This window comes from Copadichromis virginalis, linkage group LG11 (assembly GCF_057382275.1).
Source record: "Copadichromis virginalis isolate Kocher_CV1m ecotype Utaka linkage group LG11, C_Virginalis_male_GT1.1, whole genome shotgun sequence".
Taxonomy (NCBI): domain Eukaryota; kingdom Metazoa; phylum Chordata; class Actinopteri; order Cichliformes; family Cichlidae; genus Copadichromis; species Copadichromis virginalis.
Genome location: NC_140628.1, coordinates 25236371 through 25255024, shown reverse-complemented (window position 1 = coordinate 25255024; position 18654 = coordinate 25236371). Strand labels below are relative to the sequence as shown.

Sequence of the window (18654 nt, the reverse complement as noted above, 5' to 3'; positions counted from 1 at the left end):
TAGCTAAGAGTCCTTGAGCCACAGTAACTACTAAGAGCAGTGTTTATGACAAACTGTGTGTGTTATTGACAAGTGGTGAAATATCACAGTTGCTGTAATGTACTGCACTCACTTTAAAATTCTACTCTACCAAATATTTATGGAAAATAATGCAACGATTGCTCGAATACGTCAAACAGTTAAATCTGGCTTTAGCAGATTAAACTGCAGCATTAAAATTGCGCCTGTATGTTAGTTAAAGGATGACGATAATAATCCTTCTTCTTCGTCTTTCGGCTGCTCACTTGAGGGGTCTCACCTGCCTCCATCTCAGCCTATCCCTAGCATCCTCCCCTGTCATACCAACACTCTTCATATCCTTCACAACACATCCATAAATCTTCTCTGTGGTCTTCCTGTTTTCTTCCTGCCTAGAAGCTCTATCTTAAACATCTTTTGTCCAATTTATCCACTATTCCTTATGTGAACATTTCCAAACCATCCTAACTTTGCGTGTCTAACTTGTCAACTACTCAACCTAACTGCTCCCTCTGATTTTCTCATTTCTAATCCTGGCCATTCTGGTCACGCTTAGTGAAAATCTTAACATCTTCAAATCTGCCACCTCGAGTTTCCTGTCTTTTGGTCAGTGCCACTGTCTTCAAAACATAGATCATAGCAGGTCTTAATACTGTTTTATAAACTTTCACTCTTGCTGCTATAATTCTGCCACTAACCACCCTGACACCCGTTTCCATCCACTCCACCCTGCTTACACCCTCTTCTTCACCTTTTTTTTGTGCTCTATATGCTGCTTTGCATGGTATTTAAACTCACCTCCACCTTCACTACATCTCCTTGCAACTTTACCTTTTCTGTCTAGCTCTCATTCACACGCATGTAGTCTTACTTCTACTAAATTTCATTCTTCTTCTCTCTTGAGCATACCTCCGCGTCACCAGGTTCTCTTCCACCTGGTCCCTACTCCTACTTCAAATCACATTGTCATCTGCAAACATCACAGTCCTCAGAGACTCCTGTCTGACCTCATCTGTCAGAATGTCCATCACAATCGCAGTATGATAATAATCCAACTATTTCATAACATAAAAGTGACAGAGGCCATCATGAGTACCTTTAGTTTTGATGCTTTAAGTAAATTTTGTTGTAAATACCTTATCTCATGGCACTTTTTTTAGATTACTTTGATATGGATCAGAGTTTGTGAAATGGTCTCTTGACCAAACAGTTGAATATGCTCACATCGTGTTCAGACTACTGGCTTCAAGACACGTTCAATGGAGGCATGTGATGTAACGTGCCAAACTGTCGCACAACACTTGGAGCTCGGTGACAGTCATGATGGTGTAGAGATGAAAGCTGGGTTCTCCTTAATTTTTTAGCTCTCTAATGATACGGTGAAGTACTAACTTCAACTCTGCAACAATGTAACTGGCCAAGCTTTGGCATTTTACCATTTTGTCACTTGCAGAGTGAGCAGAAAAATCAATTGCTCTCCTTAGCTGTAATTGAAAAAATATTTTTTTTTTAAATTATGCAAATATTCGCTTATTTCAAAGTATTAAGTGCAAAAAAGGATCTTCTAGTTAACTGAGAAGTCCATTCTCAGTCATGAACTAGACTTGCAGATCTCACTTTCAAGGTCATAGTTTGGTGCACTTCTGGGTGGTTTTCAGCAGCATTCTGTTTTTAGATTGTTCCTTACAAGTACCACTGTGTCTCTTGGCACTTGTTTCTCTGCAGTGGGTGCTGGATTTCTTCCAATGTGTCAAAATGGGGATCCTTCAACTTGATTTTCCTTTTTGGGAAGTGGATGAAGTTGCAAGGAGCCAAATCTGGTGGTGAGCAAAGGTTGTGTTTGTCTAGCCAAGAAATTTTGCGCTTTTTAGTGCACTCTGAGTGGGACAGTGGCACGGCTGCCCCTCTGTTGGTCTTCCTTGGTCTCTTGTGTTCTGGGGGCCTCTGGATGTCTGGAGTCTTGATCTCCTCCATACCTGCTTCATGCCCTGGAGGACGGGGCTGTGGCCCCCCCACACCCTCTAGCAGATCATTACATGAAGGAACCTTTTAAAAAAACAAGCGCATCCATGCTCACAGGTGTACACATGGGTGATCACACCCACAAACTACACCCTTTTTGGCTCCTACCTCAAAGCACACTGTGTTCTGTTGATGTTATGTGCTGCACAATAATGTTTAATATTTAGTATTTACTGTCATATTCCCATATATCATTGTGATGTTGTTTATTCTATTACTCTTGTTCTCTTCTGCTTGTTTTCTTTTTTCTTTCTCAACAGGTGATCCAGGTGATTGATATATGCATTTTTTTCTGCCCATTCTGTTGGTTTTTGTTTTTTGCCCTTCTTCCCCGTCCCTCTTCTCAGCTGTTTCTCTTTCCCTCTTTCTTTCTCCCCCTTCTTTCCGCCAGTCAAGTCTGTCCCGTATTCAGCAAGTGAAAATAAAATAAACAATAAAAGGTGAATCAAATGGACCATTACGGCAAGGCTGGGATGGTCAATTTGGTAAAGTAAATCCGTTGGGCATCTTTCTTTGCCTTTAGACAATAATTCTGATGGCAAAAGAGCCAAACGGGACAGGCAAGAAGAATAAAATAAATAAATAAATAAAAAAGGTTGTGTTTGTCTAGCCAAGAAATTTTGCGCTTTTTAGTGCACTCTGAGCCAGCACGAGGTGTCACACTCGTATGCCCTACAGTTAAGAAGGTGGAATATTCTCCCTAAGACGTTACAGCAGAACTCCATCTTTACAGCCTGTCCCTGGGGGCTGAATTCACAATGGTGAGCCCAAGAAAAGGAAAAGAAAAAGAAAAGATGAACATAGTCTCACTACTAATCTTGAAATCTGCAGACTCAACTCAGAACAACTGAAAACCACTTGGTCTCACCCAGCACCCCAGCTTTCATAATCAGCAGTTATCCTCCGCACAATATTTAGGTGAGTCTGAAACAGAAGTTGATGATTGCTCTCAGGTATAAGGTCCATGACCTCTGCCAAATTGCAGGTCACGGTGTAAGTTGTCTATAGGGAACTCTTGTTGTTGTTGTTTTTATAACTTTTTGATCCACTTATATGGACTGGAGAGTCTTAACTGACAGGAGTCATACTCAGTGCTGCGTTTAGCTACTGTTGCCCATCTGCTTCAAGGTTTGGCATGATGCATGTTCAGAGATGCTCCTCTGCATACCTTTCACCTGCATACCTGCAGACCATTCTCTGTAAACCCTAGAGGTGGTTGTGTGGGAAAATCCCAGTAGATCAGCATTTTCTGAAACAGACTGACAACAGCAACCATGCCACTTTCAAAGTTACTTAAATTGCCTTTCTTCCCCATTCTGAAGCTCGATTTGAACTTCAGCAGGTTGTCTCGCTGATATCTGTATGCCTAAATGCACTGAATTTCTGCCATGTGACTGGCTGATTAGATACTTGAGTTGACAACATAATAAAGTGTCTATCAAGTTAATGCCTAATTAACTTGTTTTTGTCAACCACCATAACAAATTAAAATAAACTAAATAATTTTATATATGAATATGCACTGAATATGAACGGAATTAAATCTGAATCTTTATGATTCAACTGTGTTTTTTCACAGCCTTCTACTGTAGCGCAACAACAGGAGAAAGAACATGAAACACAAATTAACTGCAGGACTTTTTTTTAGTGCAGTATTTGTAAAATATTGTATTGCTTCATTTACTCGGGTAAAAAACCAGAATATTCCACCTTTTTTTTTCAGTCAATTTGGAGGTTCTACTGAACAACAAAAAAAGGAAAAAAAAGACAGCACTCTGTAAATATTTCTGTTATTGTTTTTTTTTATAAACTTCGTGCAATACAGTGTTTTAAGTTTATCACACATTTAGATAAACCATAATCATTTATCTAGATATATCTATTCTCAACTACATACTATTCATATTGCCCACATAAATGCTATCTGTGTGCATTTTTAATCACATTTTTTTCTTTTTCTGAAATGAAATCAACGAAATGAAAATAATCTGGAAGCATCTGGTCATTGTTTTTGTTTCTTCATTATACCACGTAGCAGGTGAATCCACAGTTTCCACCTAGATCTGCAGTCACTCGGGACAGTTTGGAAGAGGGTGGGATGGCTGGGTGTTACATGTGTCTACATTCTCATCCACATAAACAGCGCAGAGTTCAGACTCAGGAGTTACTGGGGAAGCACAGTGAAAGGAATCTTTGGGGAGCTTAAGGGGTTGTCTGTGGTGAAGCCGCCATTGGTGATAAAGTAGGGAAAACACTGATCGTGTGGCCGTAAATGGGCAGATATGGCGGGCCAGGGTTGGCGGTTGAAACCACCCGACAAGAGTCCAGGGACGGCACTGGGAGCAAAACACTTAAGCCAAACCGGCTCGTTCCAAAATGCATACCCATTTTGAACAGTGGTCCCGAGAAACATGTCTATAGACGTTACAAATATATGTATGCATAATTACAATGTACAGGTATCTTTTTTAAACCCTTTAACCCACATATACAGAGTGTTTTTCTTTTTTGCCACTGAAAATGATGATTTGCATGTGTCACTTTGGGACTTTTCATAGAAAAAAATCTGCTTTTTTTTGTTTTGTTTTTCTCCTCAGGCAGCAACCTTCACCTGATTCTGTACAAATGTGTAATTCTATGTCTCTTTTTTTTTTCCTGCTACGTCTGAGCAGAGGTTCTGTTAATGCCCAAGAACAAACATCTTCAACACGACTAGAGCTACAATTACTACTGTTCACACTGATTAGAATGGAAATAAGACTAACAGAGGCCCATAGAAAACTCAGACTCATAATAACAATGAAGTTGGTGAGCTGTCGCAGTCACTCACATTATTGTTGCATTTCTTTCAGTATCAATATTGGAAGACAATTTACAGTATTCACATCTGACTTCATCATATAAATGAAAATCATACAACATTTGGGTTAAAAAAGAAAAAATAATTATACAGGCTCTCATTCTCCCACGTTATTGTGCACACTCATGCTGGACACTGACATATTACAGCTCACTGTTAGTCCCAGTGGCTCTGCATGGAAGAGATTCACAGTAAAAGTCATAAAGGAAAAGAAAATGTGAAAATTAAAATTTCATTCTAAATTATAGTGTTTGCACATACAGCTAGCCTGTAATAACTCTAAGAATAATCACAACAACAATTTTACATCAATGATGGCCTGGTTAAATTAGCGGTAATATTGCACAAAAATTATGTGAAACATTTTCATAATAGCCCAAGGTTAATTGCGTTTGATCATTAACAAAATAAATCATTTCTAGCACATTAAAATATCAAAATAGTTTTATTGTGAAAGTTCATTGTTGTTGTTATTATCGCTCTGTTATTACTCTTCTTTTTATCCTCAGTGAGATTGAGTAGACTAAATAACAGTGAACATGGAGGGAGAGATGTAGCGTTTTACCTGTGTTTCTACCTCCTGTGTTTCTGCCTGTGTTTCTACCTCCTGTTGAGCCTGCAGTGCTCCTTTCTGGCTTCCCTCTTTCTTTACTACCCATCCTCCTCCCTCCTCACCTACCCCTCTAATACCCTTCCTCTACACAGGTGTTGTTTTTCTATTGAGGGTGTTAGAGTTGCTCTCCCTGTCTCCCTTCAGCCTGTCCAGAGTCCCCATCCCTCGCTCCCTGTCGACTGTGGATGAGGTGAAGGGCGGAGGGCCAGAGCCCACAGAGTTGGGAATTGGTGGATTGGAGTTGGAAGAATTGGAAGGGTTGTGGGACTTGAGTGATGGGAGAGTGCCGCTCATCATCACCCCCCCTCCCCCTACGCCTCCATCCTTTGGAAAACAGTTGTGGAGCTGGTAGAGCGTGGCCCTGTCCACCGTTCCATACATGGGCGGCAACCCTCCCAACTTGGGGTCACGGGACAACGTGTACAGGGAGATGTCTCCTCCAGCCAGGGCTGTGTGGGAGCGAGAGTGCGGGTTGGGTAGAGTGGACACTGAAATGGGGCCCTGGGAAAGTAGTGCAGAGGGGGGCAGCCCGAAGTTCTTTCCTCCACCTCCCCCCACAGGCGAGGGGTCTCGGGAGCGGGAAGGGTCAGTCGAACGGGATGAGGAGCGAGAGCGGCGGCGGAAGCGGTAGCTGGGCAGGCGGAGCATGGCGTGCGTGGTACTTTTGAAAATGTCGGTGCGAGAACGGCAGCGGAGCTCCTTGTTCTTCTCGATGTAGATGTTGACAGCCAGCACCCCCACCATTTCAGCCATAATGAAGGAAAGGCCTCCAAAGTAAAAGGACCAACCATAGGAGTACTGCCATTTCTTATCTTCATCCTTCTTCGGAGAAATGTCCCCCAGCGCAGCCGAGATGTAGACAATCACACCAATTATGTTGCTCAGACCTGCGACAGCACAGAAATACGGTATTTATAAAAGATGTACACAAACATGGGCCTGCATACAGTGCTAATACATAAATTTGTCTGACATTTGTTAATAAAAACAACAGGTAGCCATTAATTTGGCAGCGACAGGCACCCCCAAACAAAGCATAGAAACTGTTGTGCCACATGATATTCTCCAGAACACTGTTCACACATCTACCCTGCTAAAAAAAGGTATAACAACCATTTAAAAACAATCAGATCTCAATGGAAAAAAATGCAGGATATCTACACTGATATGGACTGGGTAATGCAATAGGTACAAACGGATCCTACATCATTTCAAGGAAAAGAAAATTGTCATCCTACAGAGAGCTGAATTCAAAGACACTGCAAAACCAAAGTGAAAAAATGATGCAGGACTGAAACAGAATGTCACACACATTAAATCTACCGGATTTAGATCAAGTGATGGTGGGAGCCAGTTAATGGTATCAATTCCTTCATCCTCCAGGAACTGCCTCCATGCTCTCAGCAGATGAGCATTGTCATGTACCAGGACGATCCCAGGACCCACTGCACCAGCATATGGCCTGACAGTGGACCCAAGGACTATATCCTGATACCCAATGGCAGTCAGGGTGCTGTTGCCTAGCTTGTAGAGGTCCTTGCATCCCTCCATGGATACGCCTCCCCAGACCATCACTGATCCACCACCAAAACAGTCATGCTGAATGCTATTACAGGCAGCATAACGTTCTTCTCCAGACCCTTTCACATCTCTCATGTGTTTAGGGTGAATCTGGTCTGATCTATGAAAAGCACATGGTGCCCATGATGGACCTGCAAATTCTAGTATTCTATGTCAAATGCTAACCAAATCGGGCTCCACAGCGCTGAACAGTGAGGACAGGGCCCACTAGACAATGTCAGGCCCCGAGGCCACCCTCACGAAGCCTGTTTTTGATTATTTGGTCAGGCACATTCACACTAGAGGCCTGCTGTAGGTCATTTTTGACCCTAGCAAAATGCAAAACTAGTGAAAAAACAGTCAGGAAAAATAAGGAGGGAAAAATGTAATTTCCTCTCTAGGGGATTGTCTCACTGTTGTCCCTCTAGTGCATCCGTGTTAATTTCATTAACTCCAAAAGAGATGAAACTGATTAACAACCCCCTCTGCTACTTAACCGACCAGATCAATATCCCAGAGGTGTAACTGACTTGGCACTACTATAAAAATGTGTTCCTGTAATTTTTTTATAGCAGTGTAGATAAATACATGAAGACATGTGCACACAAGCACAGATACTGAGCTACATACAGAGTTACGTAAAACAGTCCTCACTTACCTGCAGCCACGAAGAGGATCCCTGCCCCCAGGATAATATTCCTTTTGCTTTTATAGAAACGACTAGCAGCAATGCAAACTCCTCCCATCAGCAGAAGGATGGCACTAAGGATGGGGAAGATGTTGGAAGCCCTGACTACCCCTAAAAGAATGGAAGATGAAGAGTAAATGAAACAAGCAAAAAGCTATTACTGTGCAACATGACATCAAGAAACTTAATGAATAGAAGATTTTCACCAGATCAAAACTTGCTTTTGATAAAGTTTGTGTAATATAATCAAATTACCTAAATAAGCACAAGTTATTTAGCTCTTGTATACAGGACAGAACAGTCAATTATGTCATAGGTTTTCTAACAGAGTATCACAAGCATTTTATTCTGAAATAGGTCTGTTAGAAAAACCCTATACAAAAAATAAGATCATTGTTGCAACTGTGATTGGCTTCTTCATTAAATCAGCATGCAATTGTTGTGCCTGTGCTGCAGGCAAATTTACAAATTGCTCTTCTGATGTGTTTTTGACAAAGTAGGTGCTCAGAGAGTGTTTATTGTGCATCCTGGCACTACGACAACTAGGACTAAATCTTTTATGCTCATTTGTAGCACTTTCACATTTAAAGAAAACATTTATTCTCTGTCTGAAAAAAGTACCACAAGGCTCCATTTTTGGACCTCCATCTTTCTCTTTGTACCCACTTGGCACTATTTTCCAGACACATAATATTTGCTTTAACTGTTATGACTGTCAAGTTTATTTTTATAGTGAAACACATTGGTGCATGTCCTGTCCAGCCTTTCCTTAACTGGCTTATTGATTAAATTTTCCAAATTTTAATGAGAGCAAGACAGAAGTTATGTTGTTCCAGTGGCACCAAATGCACCTCCTGTGTCACATTTTCTTCTTGACCTTATATAAGAAATTCATTATCACTAATTTAGGTGTGAAAATGAATCATTCTCTATAGTTCGATCCTCATGGGAACACAGTGTCTAATTCCTGCCTTTTCCACTTGAGGCTGCTGTCACAAATCAAGCCTCTCCTGTCCATATGCAAACCTTGAAACATTAATACATGCTTTTATTACGTCTCATCTCGATTACTGCAATGCACTTTTCATAGGAATTAGCTTGACTTCACGCTCCTTTGCACCTCCTACAACTGGTGCAGAACACTAGATTTTTATCTGGTGCAACCAATAACACTCCAATTTTAGTTTCTCTACACTGGCTTTACAAATCCACTTTAAAATCCTTTTATTTGTTTTTAATTCTCTAAGTGGTTGTTTCCCCCGTTTCAGCTGTGTGCGCTGTTACATCCTTACATCCCGTCTCGTTCTCTCAGGTTAGCAGACCAGACGACTTCGCTTGTTACAAAGATGCAACACAAACTCAAAGACGATAGAGCTTTCACAGCTGCGGCTCCATGTATGTGGAACAATTTGCCATCGCACTTCAGGCAGTCTCCTTCACTTGCTGTTTTTAACTCTTGTTTACAGACACATTTTTACGCCATGGCCTTTGACCCAGTGTGTTCTCTAACTTTTACCCTTTGGTCTTTTATGTTTGCTGTTATTGTGCAGCACTTTGATCAGCACTGTAGTGCTTTATAAATAAAGTGGTATGGCATGGTAACCTAAGCCATGTTAAAATAAGAAATATAAGGAAAATCGTTCTGAGCTGACATCAACTCGACACAAGAGTAGAAAACCCATTGGAAACCAAGCGTTTAGTGCTGTCTGACCCCTGACCTTTTGGCTCACTGGGATTTCTTTCGCTATGCTTAATATGATCATCTAACATTGAAACTGTAAGAAGCATATTTCCCTATAAGGATTACAAGGAAGAAATTATAGCCAACCTGTTTCTGTGCTCCTACTGTAGTGACAGGTGGAGAAAAACATTCTATGTCCTTGTTAACCAAGGCTTAGAAAATGTGAGAAAAATGGGTAAAAATGCTATGAAATAATTAAATATGTTGAAATTTGCTTTAAATAAAATACACAGAATACTTTTTTGAGGAAATTAATTACTCAGTTCTAGGCACCCAACTGAATCAAACCCTTCCCATGTGGCCCCCGGTCCTTTCAGGAGGTCTGCCAACCACACACACACACACACACACACACACACACACACACACACACACACACACACACACACACACACACACACACACATTAACACGCCTCTCTCATCTAGGACAACTAGGCCACAGGAGAGAAAATGCCACCTAAATGCCAGCAAAATGCCTCTGCAACATTGTAAACAGAGCACAAGCTTTTCTTTACGTATGCACGGGCACACATGCATCATATCAGTGCAGAAAGACATGTCTGCAGGGCATTGAGCATGAACTAGGGCACCCCTTCTCTCATGGCTTTGTAAACCTTGTCACGTGTTTATTTCTTAATGTGATTGAGAGAATGAGCAATAAAACGCCAAGTTTAAAGCATCAAGGCATCATTTTATACTTTGCTCTTAATTTGTTTTCAGGTTGTTTTTTTGTTCCCCCTCTACATCACCCACATCTGGCACTTCAGGTAATAACTTACGTAGGACGTACTCTGCCCCATCATGGTCAAAGTCTGCATCCTCTGGGAAGTGGTTAATCTGAGAGCACACTCCTCTCTTCACTCCTGAGACAGACAAGAAGAAAAATGGTGACCAGACTCAACAAAAGGCAACAACTCAAAGCTGAAGCCTTATGAGAACAGTTTCTATCTTCTTGATGAAAAGACTGATTGACCTGGAAAATGTTGTACCGTGATTTGAAAATGAATCCAAGCAAATGCGCTGAATGGTAAATTTGGGTATATTGTTTAGGAACATCATCGAGGTTAATGACTCTCGTTGTAATTACAGCTTATGTTAGTAATGTCACAAACACAGTGAACGCACAGGCACAACGTAAATACATACAAGCAGACACACAGGCAGACCGATAACTACCCGGCGGGGTCTTGAATGTAGACAGACAGACGAACGGAGGGACGCACGGAACGATGATGACAGCCCACCACTGTTGTTGGTGGATGGATTTTGAGAAAGGTGGAGTGATGAAATTAAGAGACACAGACTGAGGGAGAGACGAACAGATGTGGGGTGAGATGGTCTCTCAGTGCTCCTACATTTCCACAGGTAGGTCTGTAAAGAAACAGATGGTGGTACAATGGGAGGGAAATACTGGATGAGCCACATGGATCAGGCATTTTTGAAACCCTGCATTAGTCTATGTTGGCATTTTCCATCGTCCTTTATTAAACCACAAATCCAGGACTGTGAAAATACCACCTTATGCACACACGTTCTTAGAGTATTCTATATCTATAGTCTTATATAAATGTAAGAGTTAGTTTTAGAAACACTGGTTCATGTGGTCTGCTGCCCTAAGAGGCAGAGAGAGTGAATAAAACGTTTCAGTAGCCAAATAGGCTAGTCAGTATTTCAGAAACTGCTGATCTGCTGGGATTTTCCTACACAATCATCTCTAGGATTTACAGAGAATTGTCTTAAAAACAGAAAACATCCAATGTGCAGCAGTTCTTTAGGTGAAAATGCTTCATTGATATGAGAGGACAGAGGACTGCTTCGTGTAATAAACCTCATTACAACCAATATATACATCTCTCAATTCATTTCATGGATTCCCATCAGCTGTGTGACGCTGTCATTCCAATATGGAGCAACATTTCAGAGGAACATTTCCAGCACCTTGTTGAATTTGTGCCAGGAAATAATTAAGGTAGCTCTGAAGACAAAAGGGGCAACTGAATAAAGTATTCAATGAGTGTATGTGAATGTGCTTCCAATATTATCTCACTACATGACCTCAAACACAGCTGTGCTAAGTGACTCTGGCAGCTGACATGTTCAGTATCGGGCTCACACATTTGTGGAATTATCTAACAAAAAGTCACACAGACAGATAAAATCTTCATTGACTGGTAAGTCAGTGCAACCCCACCTTGAATGAGTCTGCAGAGGGGAGAAGAGGACAGGACACGTCTATATCCACAGCACAATGTGCCACCCACCTGCAGGCATAAATCTTTTGGAGCTAGCATGTCCTGCATTTCCACCCCTTCTACACCTCACTGCATCACTGCACAACTACTGAGCATCTATCTTGGCTGAATACTCCACAGACATCAAGGATACTTGACCTCTAAGCCACGCCAAGACTCTGTCAGCTTTACTGCAGCAGAAAAGGCTGAAAACGAGAGGAAACTACAAGGAGGCAAAGATGAGGACAAACCAGTGAAAGATGAAATGTAAAAATGTTTGGGGGAGGAAGGCAGAGGGATAGCAAGTGGAAAAAACTGAGAGAGAGAGCGGTGAGGGAAAGAGTGGGTGGGGGTGCACTGCAGCAGAGCTGCAAGGGCTAGAGCTTATCTCTAATTGGCTGCTTTGCTATCAGGAAGCTTAGAGATGAGGACAAATTAGCTTTGTACAATGACCAAGCCCAGGATGGGCCAGGGATGCTTTATAAAGAGAGCCAAGCGGTTTTCCCGGAGACAAAAAAAAGCTTTTACCTCAGTCTGCATGTGAGCAAAGGCACAGATCGCAAACTCACACCACCCCTTTGCTTCTTCACTGTTAACTCCATCCCAGCTTTTACTGTAGAGTGTCAGGCAGGCAGTGTAATGTATAATGAATTAGCAGCTTGTGTTGCAGTGACACAAGAAGTGAAGATTGAGAGATGGTTGCTGCCAGATTCTGTATCTTCCGCCACTTGAAATGAGAAGCCGATGGGTGAACAGAGGCTTTTGTTTCAGCAATTGACTTGAATGAATGCATCCTGAATCACAGACAATGATTAATGGATTATTTTGGATGAGGATTACGCTTCAGTATCACGTAATTATATTGCAATTATGCAAAATTGTTTTTTTTGGCCCTGTGGCACGGTCGACCAAATACAAATGAAATGTGTATGTTGGTGCTGCTGCAGTGCTGCGCCCTCCTGAACAAAGTTTTTCTAAAGTCAAGTGAGAGGTTCTTGCTGTTAGACTCTGATCCCATTTAACAGAAGAACAATGCATACTATTAAAAATATGTGACTGAATAATGGGAAATGTACTCCCATTTATAAGCTTTAACATTTCAATGAGATACGATTGTCTCGTTGGACCTCAGGAGCGGGTTTCAGGCCACCAGCTTGAAGGTTAAATATTTGAATATAGAAAATTAAAAAAAGAGCCAATAAATACAGTATAATAAACAGAGTATCAAAATTACTGCGTGCAGTGATTAATGTGATTTAAACAGTGGTTCAATTCATCTGCTGCCTGCACAGCATCCAGTCTGAAACCGCCACGACCATAACTTAAAGTCACACAATACTGTGAGTGCCCTTCCACCCTGCAACTCTATTATATCTCTCAGTTGAATATGAACCTAAAGATCCAGAAAGTAGCTATAAACTTCAAACTTTTTCAAACATGCGTCTACTTAAGTCCAAATCCCGCACACAGATTCCTGTCGATGAAAGCTCTTTTGTTACCTTCCAAGCAGCATATTCTCCATAGACCGGAGTGGGTGAGAGCACCAGGGTCCTTCTTGTCCTTATTATGAGGGTCATCCTGGGTCACGTTGGCTGTGCTGTTGCAGATGAGGGCACGGGAGTACAGCCAGTAGTCCGTGCCTATTGCCACCGTCATCAGGCCGAAGGCAGCGAATGCCCCCACGGTGGTGAGAAGGATCTGGATCCCCTTCTCACACACCATGCCTTTAAGGGAAACCAGAAAGTGGAGGAAGAGGTGAGTGAGAAGTTGGAGAGAGTGGGCATCAGGAGTGCAAATAAAAAGCATTTATCGAAGAGTAGGAGAACAAGGAAGAACTTAACAAAGTGCAGTTTATTAAAAAAGACAGCAAACAAACAAGGTGAGATGATGAGGAGCAGGAGGCGAGGGGCACCGGTGGGAGGGAGAGAGGGAGGCGATGAGAAAAGATGAGCGCGAGGTGTAGGCGGATGTGGGAGGTGCATAAGTGGCTCTATGATGTGTCCTTGGAGGAGAGTTTGATGACTCTGCTGACTCTGCTTAACAAGACAGAATTGATGTGAAGCACAACAGATCTCACCCTCCCAAACTCAGTCTACTCCATATTCATGACCCTGACAATGTTCTCCCCCTCGGTATCAGCAGGGCTCGATGCACACACACACACACACACACACACACACACACACACACACACACACACACACACACACAGCAGATGAAACATGGGATCACCTTGCACCTACTTCTATTACAGAGGCAATGTTGGTGAACCTCTTACATACAAACATCCATGTATACACTCACACATTACATAATTCACTTACAGCCTTTCACATTGAACCAGGCAAGTGTGAAAGACAGAAGGTTGTCTCAGTATCGCAGAGTTACCTCCACAGATATTTCTGTTGTGTTAAAAGTTTCCTTTTCACAGACACAAATGTGCTAAACCTGACGGTGCAGAGAGTGACAAAGTGAGACCTACCTGACGGCGAGTTTCTATCCTTCGACTCAATTTTGAAATCTTTCTTTTCCTCGTCAGTGAAGAACGTGCTGTCCCCTCGATCCGGACAGCATCCATCGACTGTGTTCACCCGCTCTCCTCTCTCCTTCTTGCTCTTGTCCTCTCTCTTGCCTCTGTCTCTTTCTCTCTCTTTCTTTTCGACTCACTGGAAAGTTGGTGCTGGTGGAAGTTGTGGACGGTTGTCCCGCCCTCTGCTCGTCTGCTGTTAGCAGGAAACTTGCAGATAGAAGTCCATGGTCACTGCTCTGATGCTGCACATGAACAAAGACAGAAATATATTGCACTGTATTAAATTTATGTACAGCAGTAAATATTAAGTCATGACTCTGCAGATGAGGGCTATTACGTAACGGTTGACATGAGCCATTGTTGTATTTAACTTCTTTTCACATGTGCATCTATAAGACTTTTTAGCTGGTATCATGGATAACAAAGAGCTGTATAAATTAGGACTAAATTAGTAAATGGACTCTTATTGTTGCTGTGATTTTTGGGTCAACGACATATTATGAAAAAAGTAAATGTGGCACATTACATTACTTTCCTTAAATTAAAATTTCATTTTGCCAGCTCAACAGTAGGGTTAGGGCTAGGGTATCCTTCATATCCTTATATTTGAGGAAAATGATATTTCTGTTGGCATGTGGTCATTTGGGAAGACTTCCATAAAATTCTTTAAGTTATTATGAATTAATTTAAGTTATCCCAAGTAAGATTTATAATATGCTCAATATTTGCTTGGAACCAAGTCGCAACCTCTGTGGATTGAAATAGAAACATGCAGTTCCTCAAATGCACAGCTCTACAACAACGTTATACATTCACCAGCCTATTTGTAAGGTCCATCTCGAGAGTAATGGGTTGGACCTTCTTAAAGCTGGTGTGTGCCAAGAAAATATCCCCCACAACATTATCCCACCACCAGCAGCAGCCTGAACCATTAATACTTAATAATTTATCAGTGGGTGGCTGTAGCTCAGGAGGCCAATCGGAAGGTTGGTGTTTCGATCCCTGGCTCCTCTGGTCTCCAGTCTGCATGTCTCAGTATCCTTGGGAAAGATACTGAACCCCAAGTGGCTCTCCCATGTCTTCCATGGAGTATGTTAGATAGAACGCACTTATGTGTAGCAAACAATACTTGTATGAATGAGTGAATGTGCCATGTTGTATAAAGCACTTTGAGTAGAACAGAAGGGTGGTCTACAAGAACCACTTAATTTACTATTTATACTTTCACACTGCTAATGTCAAATTCTCACCTTACCTTCTGAATGTTGCAGCAATGTTTTTCTAATCTTCTACTGTCTAATTTTGATGAGCCTGTGGGATTTGTAGCCTCAGTTTCATGTTCTTAGCTGACATGAATGGCACTTGGTGTGGTCTTCAGCTGTTGTAGCACATTTTCTTGAAGGTTTGAGATGTTGTGTTATCAGAAATGCTCTTCTGTATACCGTGCTTGTAACAAGTGGAAGGCAACAGTTTGAACTTTGGCTGCCTTCCTATTATCCTGAAGTGGTCTGGCCATTCTATTCTGACCTCTAACATCAACAAAGTATTCAGCTCACCTGTTTATTCAGTCTATTCAGGCTTAAAGTTTATTTATTAGCGCCATGGCTGCCTTAACTAGCCAATGCTAACTGCTAGCTTCTTCTGCTGGGATTCACCAATTTGTTTTTAATTCACTGAGCTTGACCTCTTTACAGTTTGGCCTTTTATATATTTAATTGTACTAATGGACCTCCCAAAAATTCTGTGCATCCCCTTTGGTGAGTGAATGTCTTATGTTTATTTAATTACACATCACAGTTAGCAGGTGTATGTGATATGCACTCAGCTAGCTAAGCTTGGGGCGATCATGGCTCAAGAGTTGGCAGTTTGTCCTGTATTCGGAAGGTTGCCAGTTCGAGCCCCAGCTCCGACAGTCTTGGTCGTTGTGTCCTTGGGCAAGACACCTCACCTGTTGCCTACTGGTGGTGGTCAGTGGGCCCGGTGGTGCTAGTGTCCTGCAGCCTCGCCTCTGTCAGTGCGCCCAAGGGTAGCTGTGGCTACAATGTAGCTTGCCATCGCCAGTGTGTGTGAATGACTGAATGTAGTGTAAAGCGCTTTGGGTCCTATACAAATACAGGCCATTTACTTGTTAGCATTCATGGATAAATTAGCACTCCAACCTTGGTTATTGAATCTGAAATTAAAAATGGTGAAACAACATTTTATGTACTTGAAATCGGCACACTGTCACCGTGATAGTGATGTGTCGTCGCAAAGAGCCGGATCTTTGACGTGAATGACGCGAGCCGGCTCCTTATCGCGAGCTGTGGTGTTTTTTTTCTTTCTCTCACCCTCTCTCGCACTTTTTTCCGCTTCACTCCGCACGTGAGCCTTGTGCTTTGCGCTGGGAAGAGGGGGAGGGGCAGTAGTTACACTTGCAGTAGCACAGGAACAGAGCGGGAGGGAGAGGCAGAGAAAGAGAGCCAGGGACAACAACCTCACATTAGAAAGGTATAGTAATCATCCACAACTATTTTCAGTTGCAGATGCTAAAGGATTCAGAAAGTTTATTCATGCAGGCCCATATGACAGAGAATGTGCATCTTCTTTTTGTTTTCATATTTTAATTTATATTTAATTGTGTTGTGGTTTGCAGTGTTTTGTGTTGTTTCACTTTAAATTTGTTTAAAAGGAAAAAGCTGAAATTTTAAATAATTAAAAGTTGAAATATAAATAGTTGTTTTTTGTATTATATGATTTATTTATTGCATTTTATGTGGAGTGAATAAATAAAAGTATATCTACGATGGCCCCTCGAGACAAAGCCCATACAAACTTCAAAACACGTACGAACTCTGAAGCACGTACAAACTCCAAAACACGTAAAAACTCAGAAGAACATAAAAACTCCAAAACACGTACAAAAGACAAAAGAAGTGCTCCAGGATGCTAGGCGCAGTGTTGAGTTTTTGTTACCTAGTGGCTACACAAGCCAGCAAGTACCAACGACCGGATTTGGTGTGTGGTAGTAACAGGTAAATGAACATTTTTTTAAATTATTTGATTATATATGTGTGCTTGTGTATAAATACACAAACAATACACATATGCCTTCAATTGTGTAATTTAAGTGATCTAGGTAGCTCTGTTTTGGAAGTTCAGTTAACGCTAGAAATGTGTTTTGGAGTTTGTACGTGCTTTGTCTCTAGGTCTAGGGGCCACCACATATATTTATATATAAACATATATAAATTAAACCACTTTTTTTTTTACATTAGTAATTCATTTTGTGCATAATTTTATATTATTGGTAATAATAAATTAATTAAAGCAACAAAATAACCCGAAGAGCCGGTTCGGAGCCGAAAGAACCGGCTCTTTTTAGTGAGCCGAGCCGAAAGAGCCGGAAATCCCATCGCTACACCGTGAGGCATGCTGATGTTAGCATTTAGCTCGACTGCTGCCTAACAGACCTGTGTGGCATTCAGGAATGTCGACGGTTTGTAAATTAATGGAAGTGAAGTGTATGACATGAGTTATGATTTATTTTCCATGCTTAGGGTTATGGCCAAATTAGTTTTTCCATTTTCAGCTCTGCTCTGTTGTGTGTTTTAACACTGTTTACAGAAAGTGTAGTCACAGGAGGGACAGCTTTAAAGGTTAAAGAGAGAATGAATCCAGAGCAAGGAAACTGCATCTACTCTGAATAAGAGGAGCAAGAGGGGGAGGCAGGGAGGACCAACCCGACATTGTTACCATAGCAACATTGAATTCCAAAGTCTGGATCAGCATCGAGCGAGGGGGGTGGTGGGGGGAGACAGAGGGAGAAAGGGGCAGAGATGGGAAAGAAAGAGGCAGAAATAAGGCAGATATTTCAAGACACTAACGGCGTGTTGACTCTGAGGCCGGGGCAGAAGGACGAGCGTGCTAAAGCTTTATCAATAGATAAATGTGTGACCACAGCAACACAGATGCTCTGGGTCACACACACACGCACGCTCATAAATACACATGAATAAAGACTAAACGGCATCCGTTACCGAGGGCACAGGAAGTATTTCCTTTTCTCAGCGTCTTTGTATGATGGGTTTTGAAACAAACACGAGGGTAGGATGAAGCAGCACACATTATTCAGCAAACATTATTTAGCAGACATAATGCAGTGCAGTCAAGTCTGTTAATATTTGATGATGCAATATGGCACCGTGATCAAAATAGGTTACATCCTGTTTGCATTGTGAGGCCCAAAACAGAGCTGCCTCAGAGACAGAAAAAGAGACATGGAAGGAGAAACGGTGTGTGTGTGTGTGTGTGCACATTTCCTCTCCAGTGCTTCTGAGGATGGGTCTAGTCCAATCTTATTGAATCCCAGCAATGTTCCCCTCAGCTCCCTTTGGTTAGACAGTTAGC

General features: G+C 41.8%; 1 protein-coding gene across 2 annotated transcripts in view; it reads right to left on the bottom strand.

Annotated features, from left to right (window-relative positions):
• Positions 1 to 4655: 4655 nt before the first annotated feature.
• Positions 4656 to 18654, bottom strand: part of cacng8b (calcium channel, voltage-dependent, gamma subunit 8b) — a 28374-nt gene continuing 14375 nt past the window's right edge. The window contains exons 1-6 of one of the 2 annotated variants that reach the window (XM_085471538.1): positions 16214 to 16277; positions 14218 to 14507; positions 13235 to 13459; positions 10284 to 10367; positions 7732 to 7872; positions 4656 to 6400 (exon numbers count right to left, since the gene is read on the bottom strand). In XM_085471538.1, the coding sequence (XP_085327664.1) occupies positions 5598 to 6400; positions 7732 to 7872; positions 10284 to 10367; positions 13235 to 13457 (1251 nt within the window). In that variant the 5' untranslated portion in view covers positions 13458 to 13459; positions 14218 to 14507; positions 16214 to 16277 and the 3' untranslated portion in view covers positions 4656 to 5597. Of the gene's footprint in view, positions 6401 to 7731; positions 7873 to 10283; positions 10368 to 13234; positions 13460 to 14217; positions 14508 to 16213; positions 16278 to 18654 lie in introns of those variants that run through there. The other variant, XM_085471536.1, reaches the window with a different exon arrangement.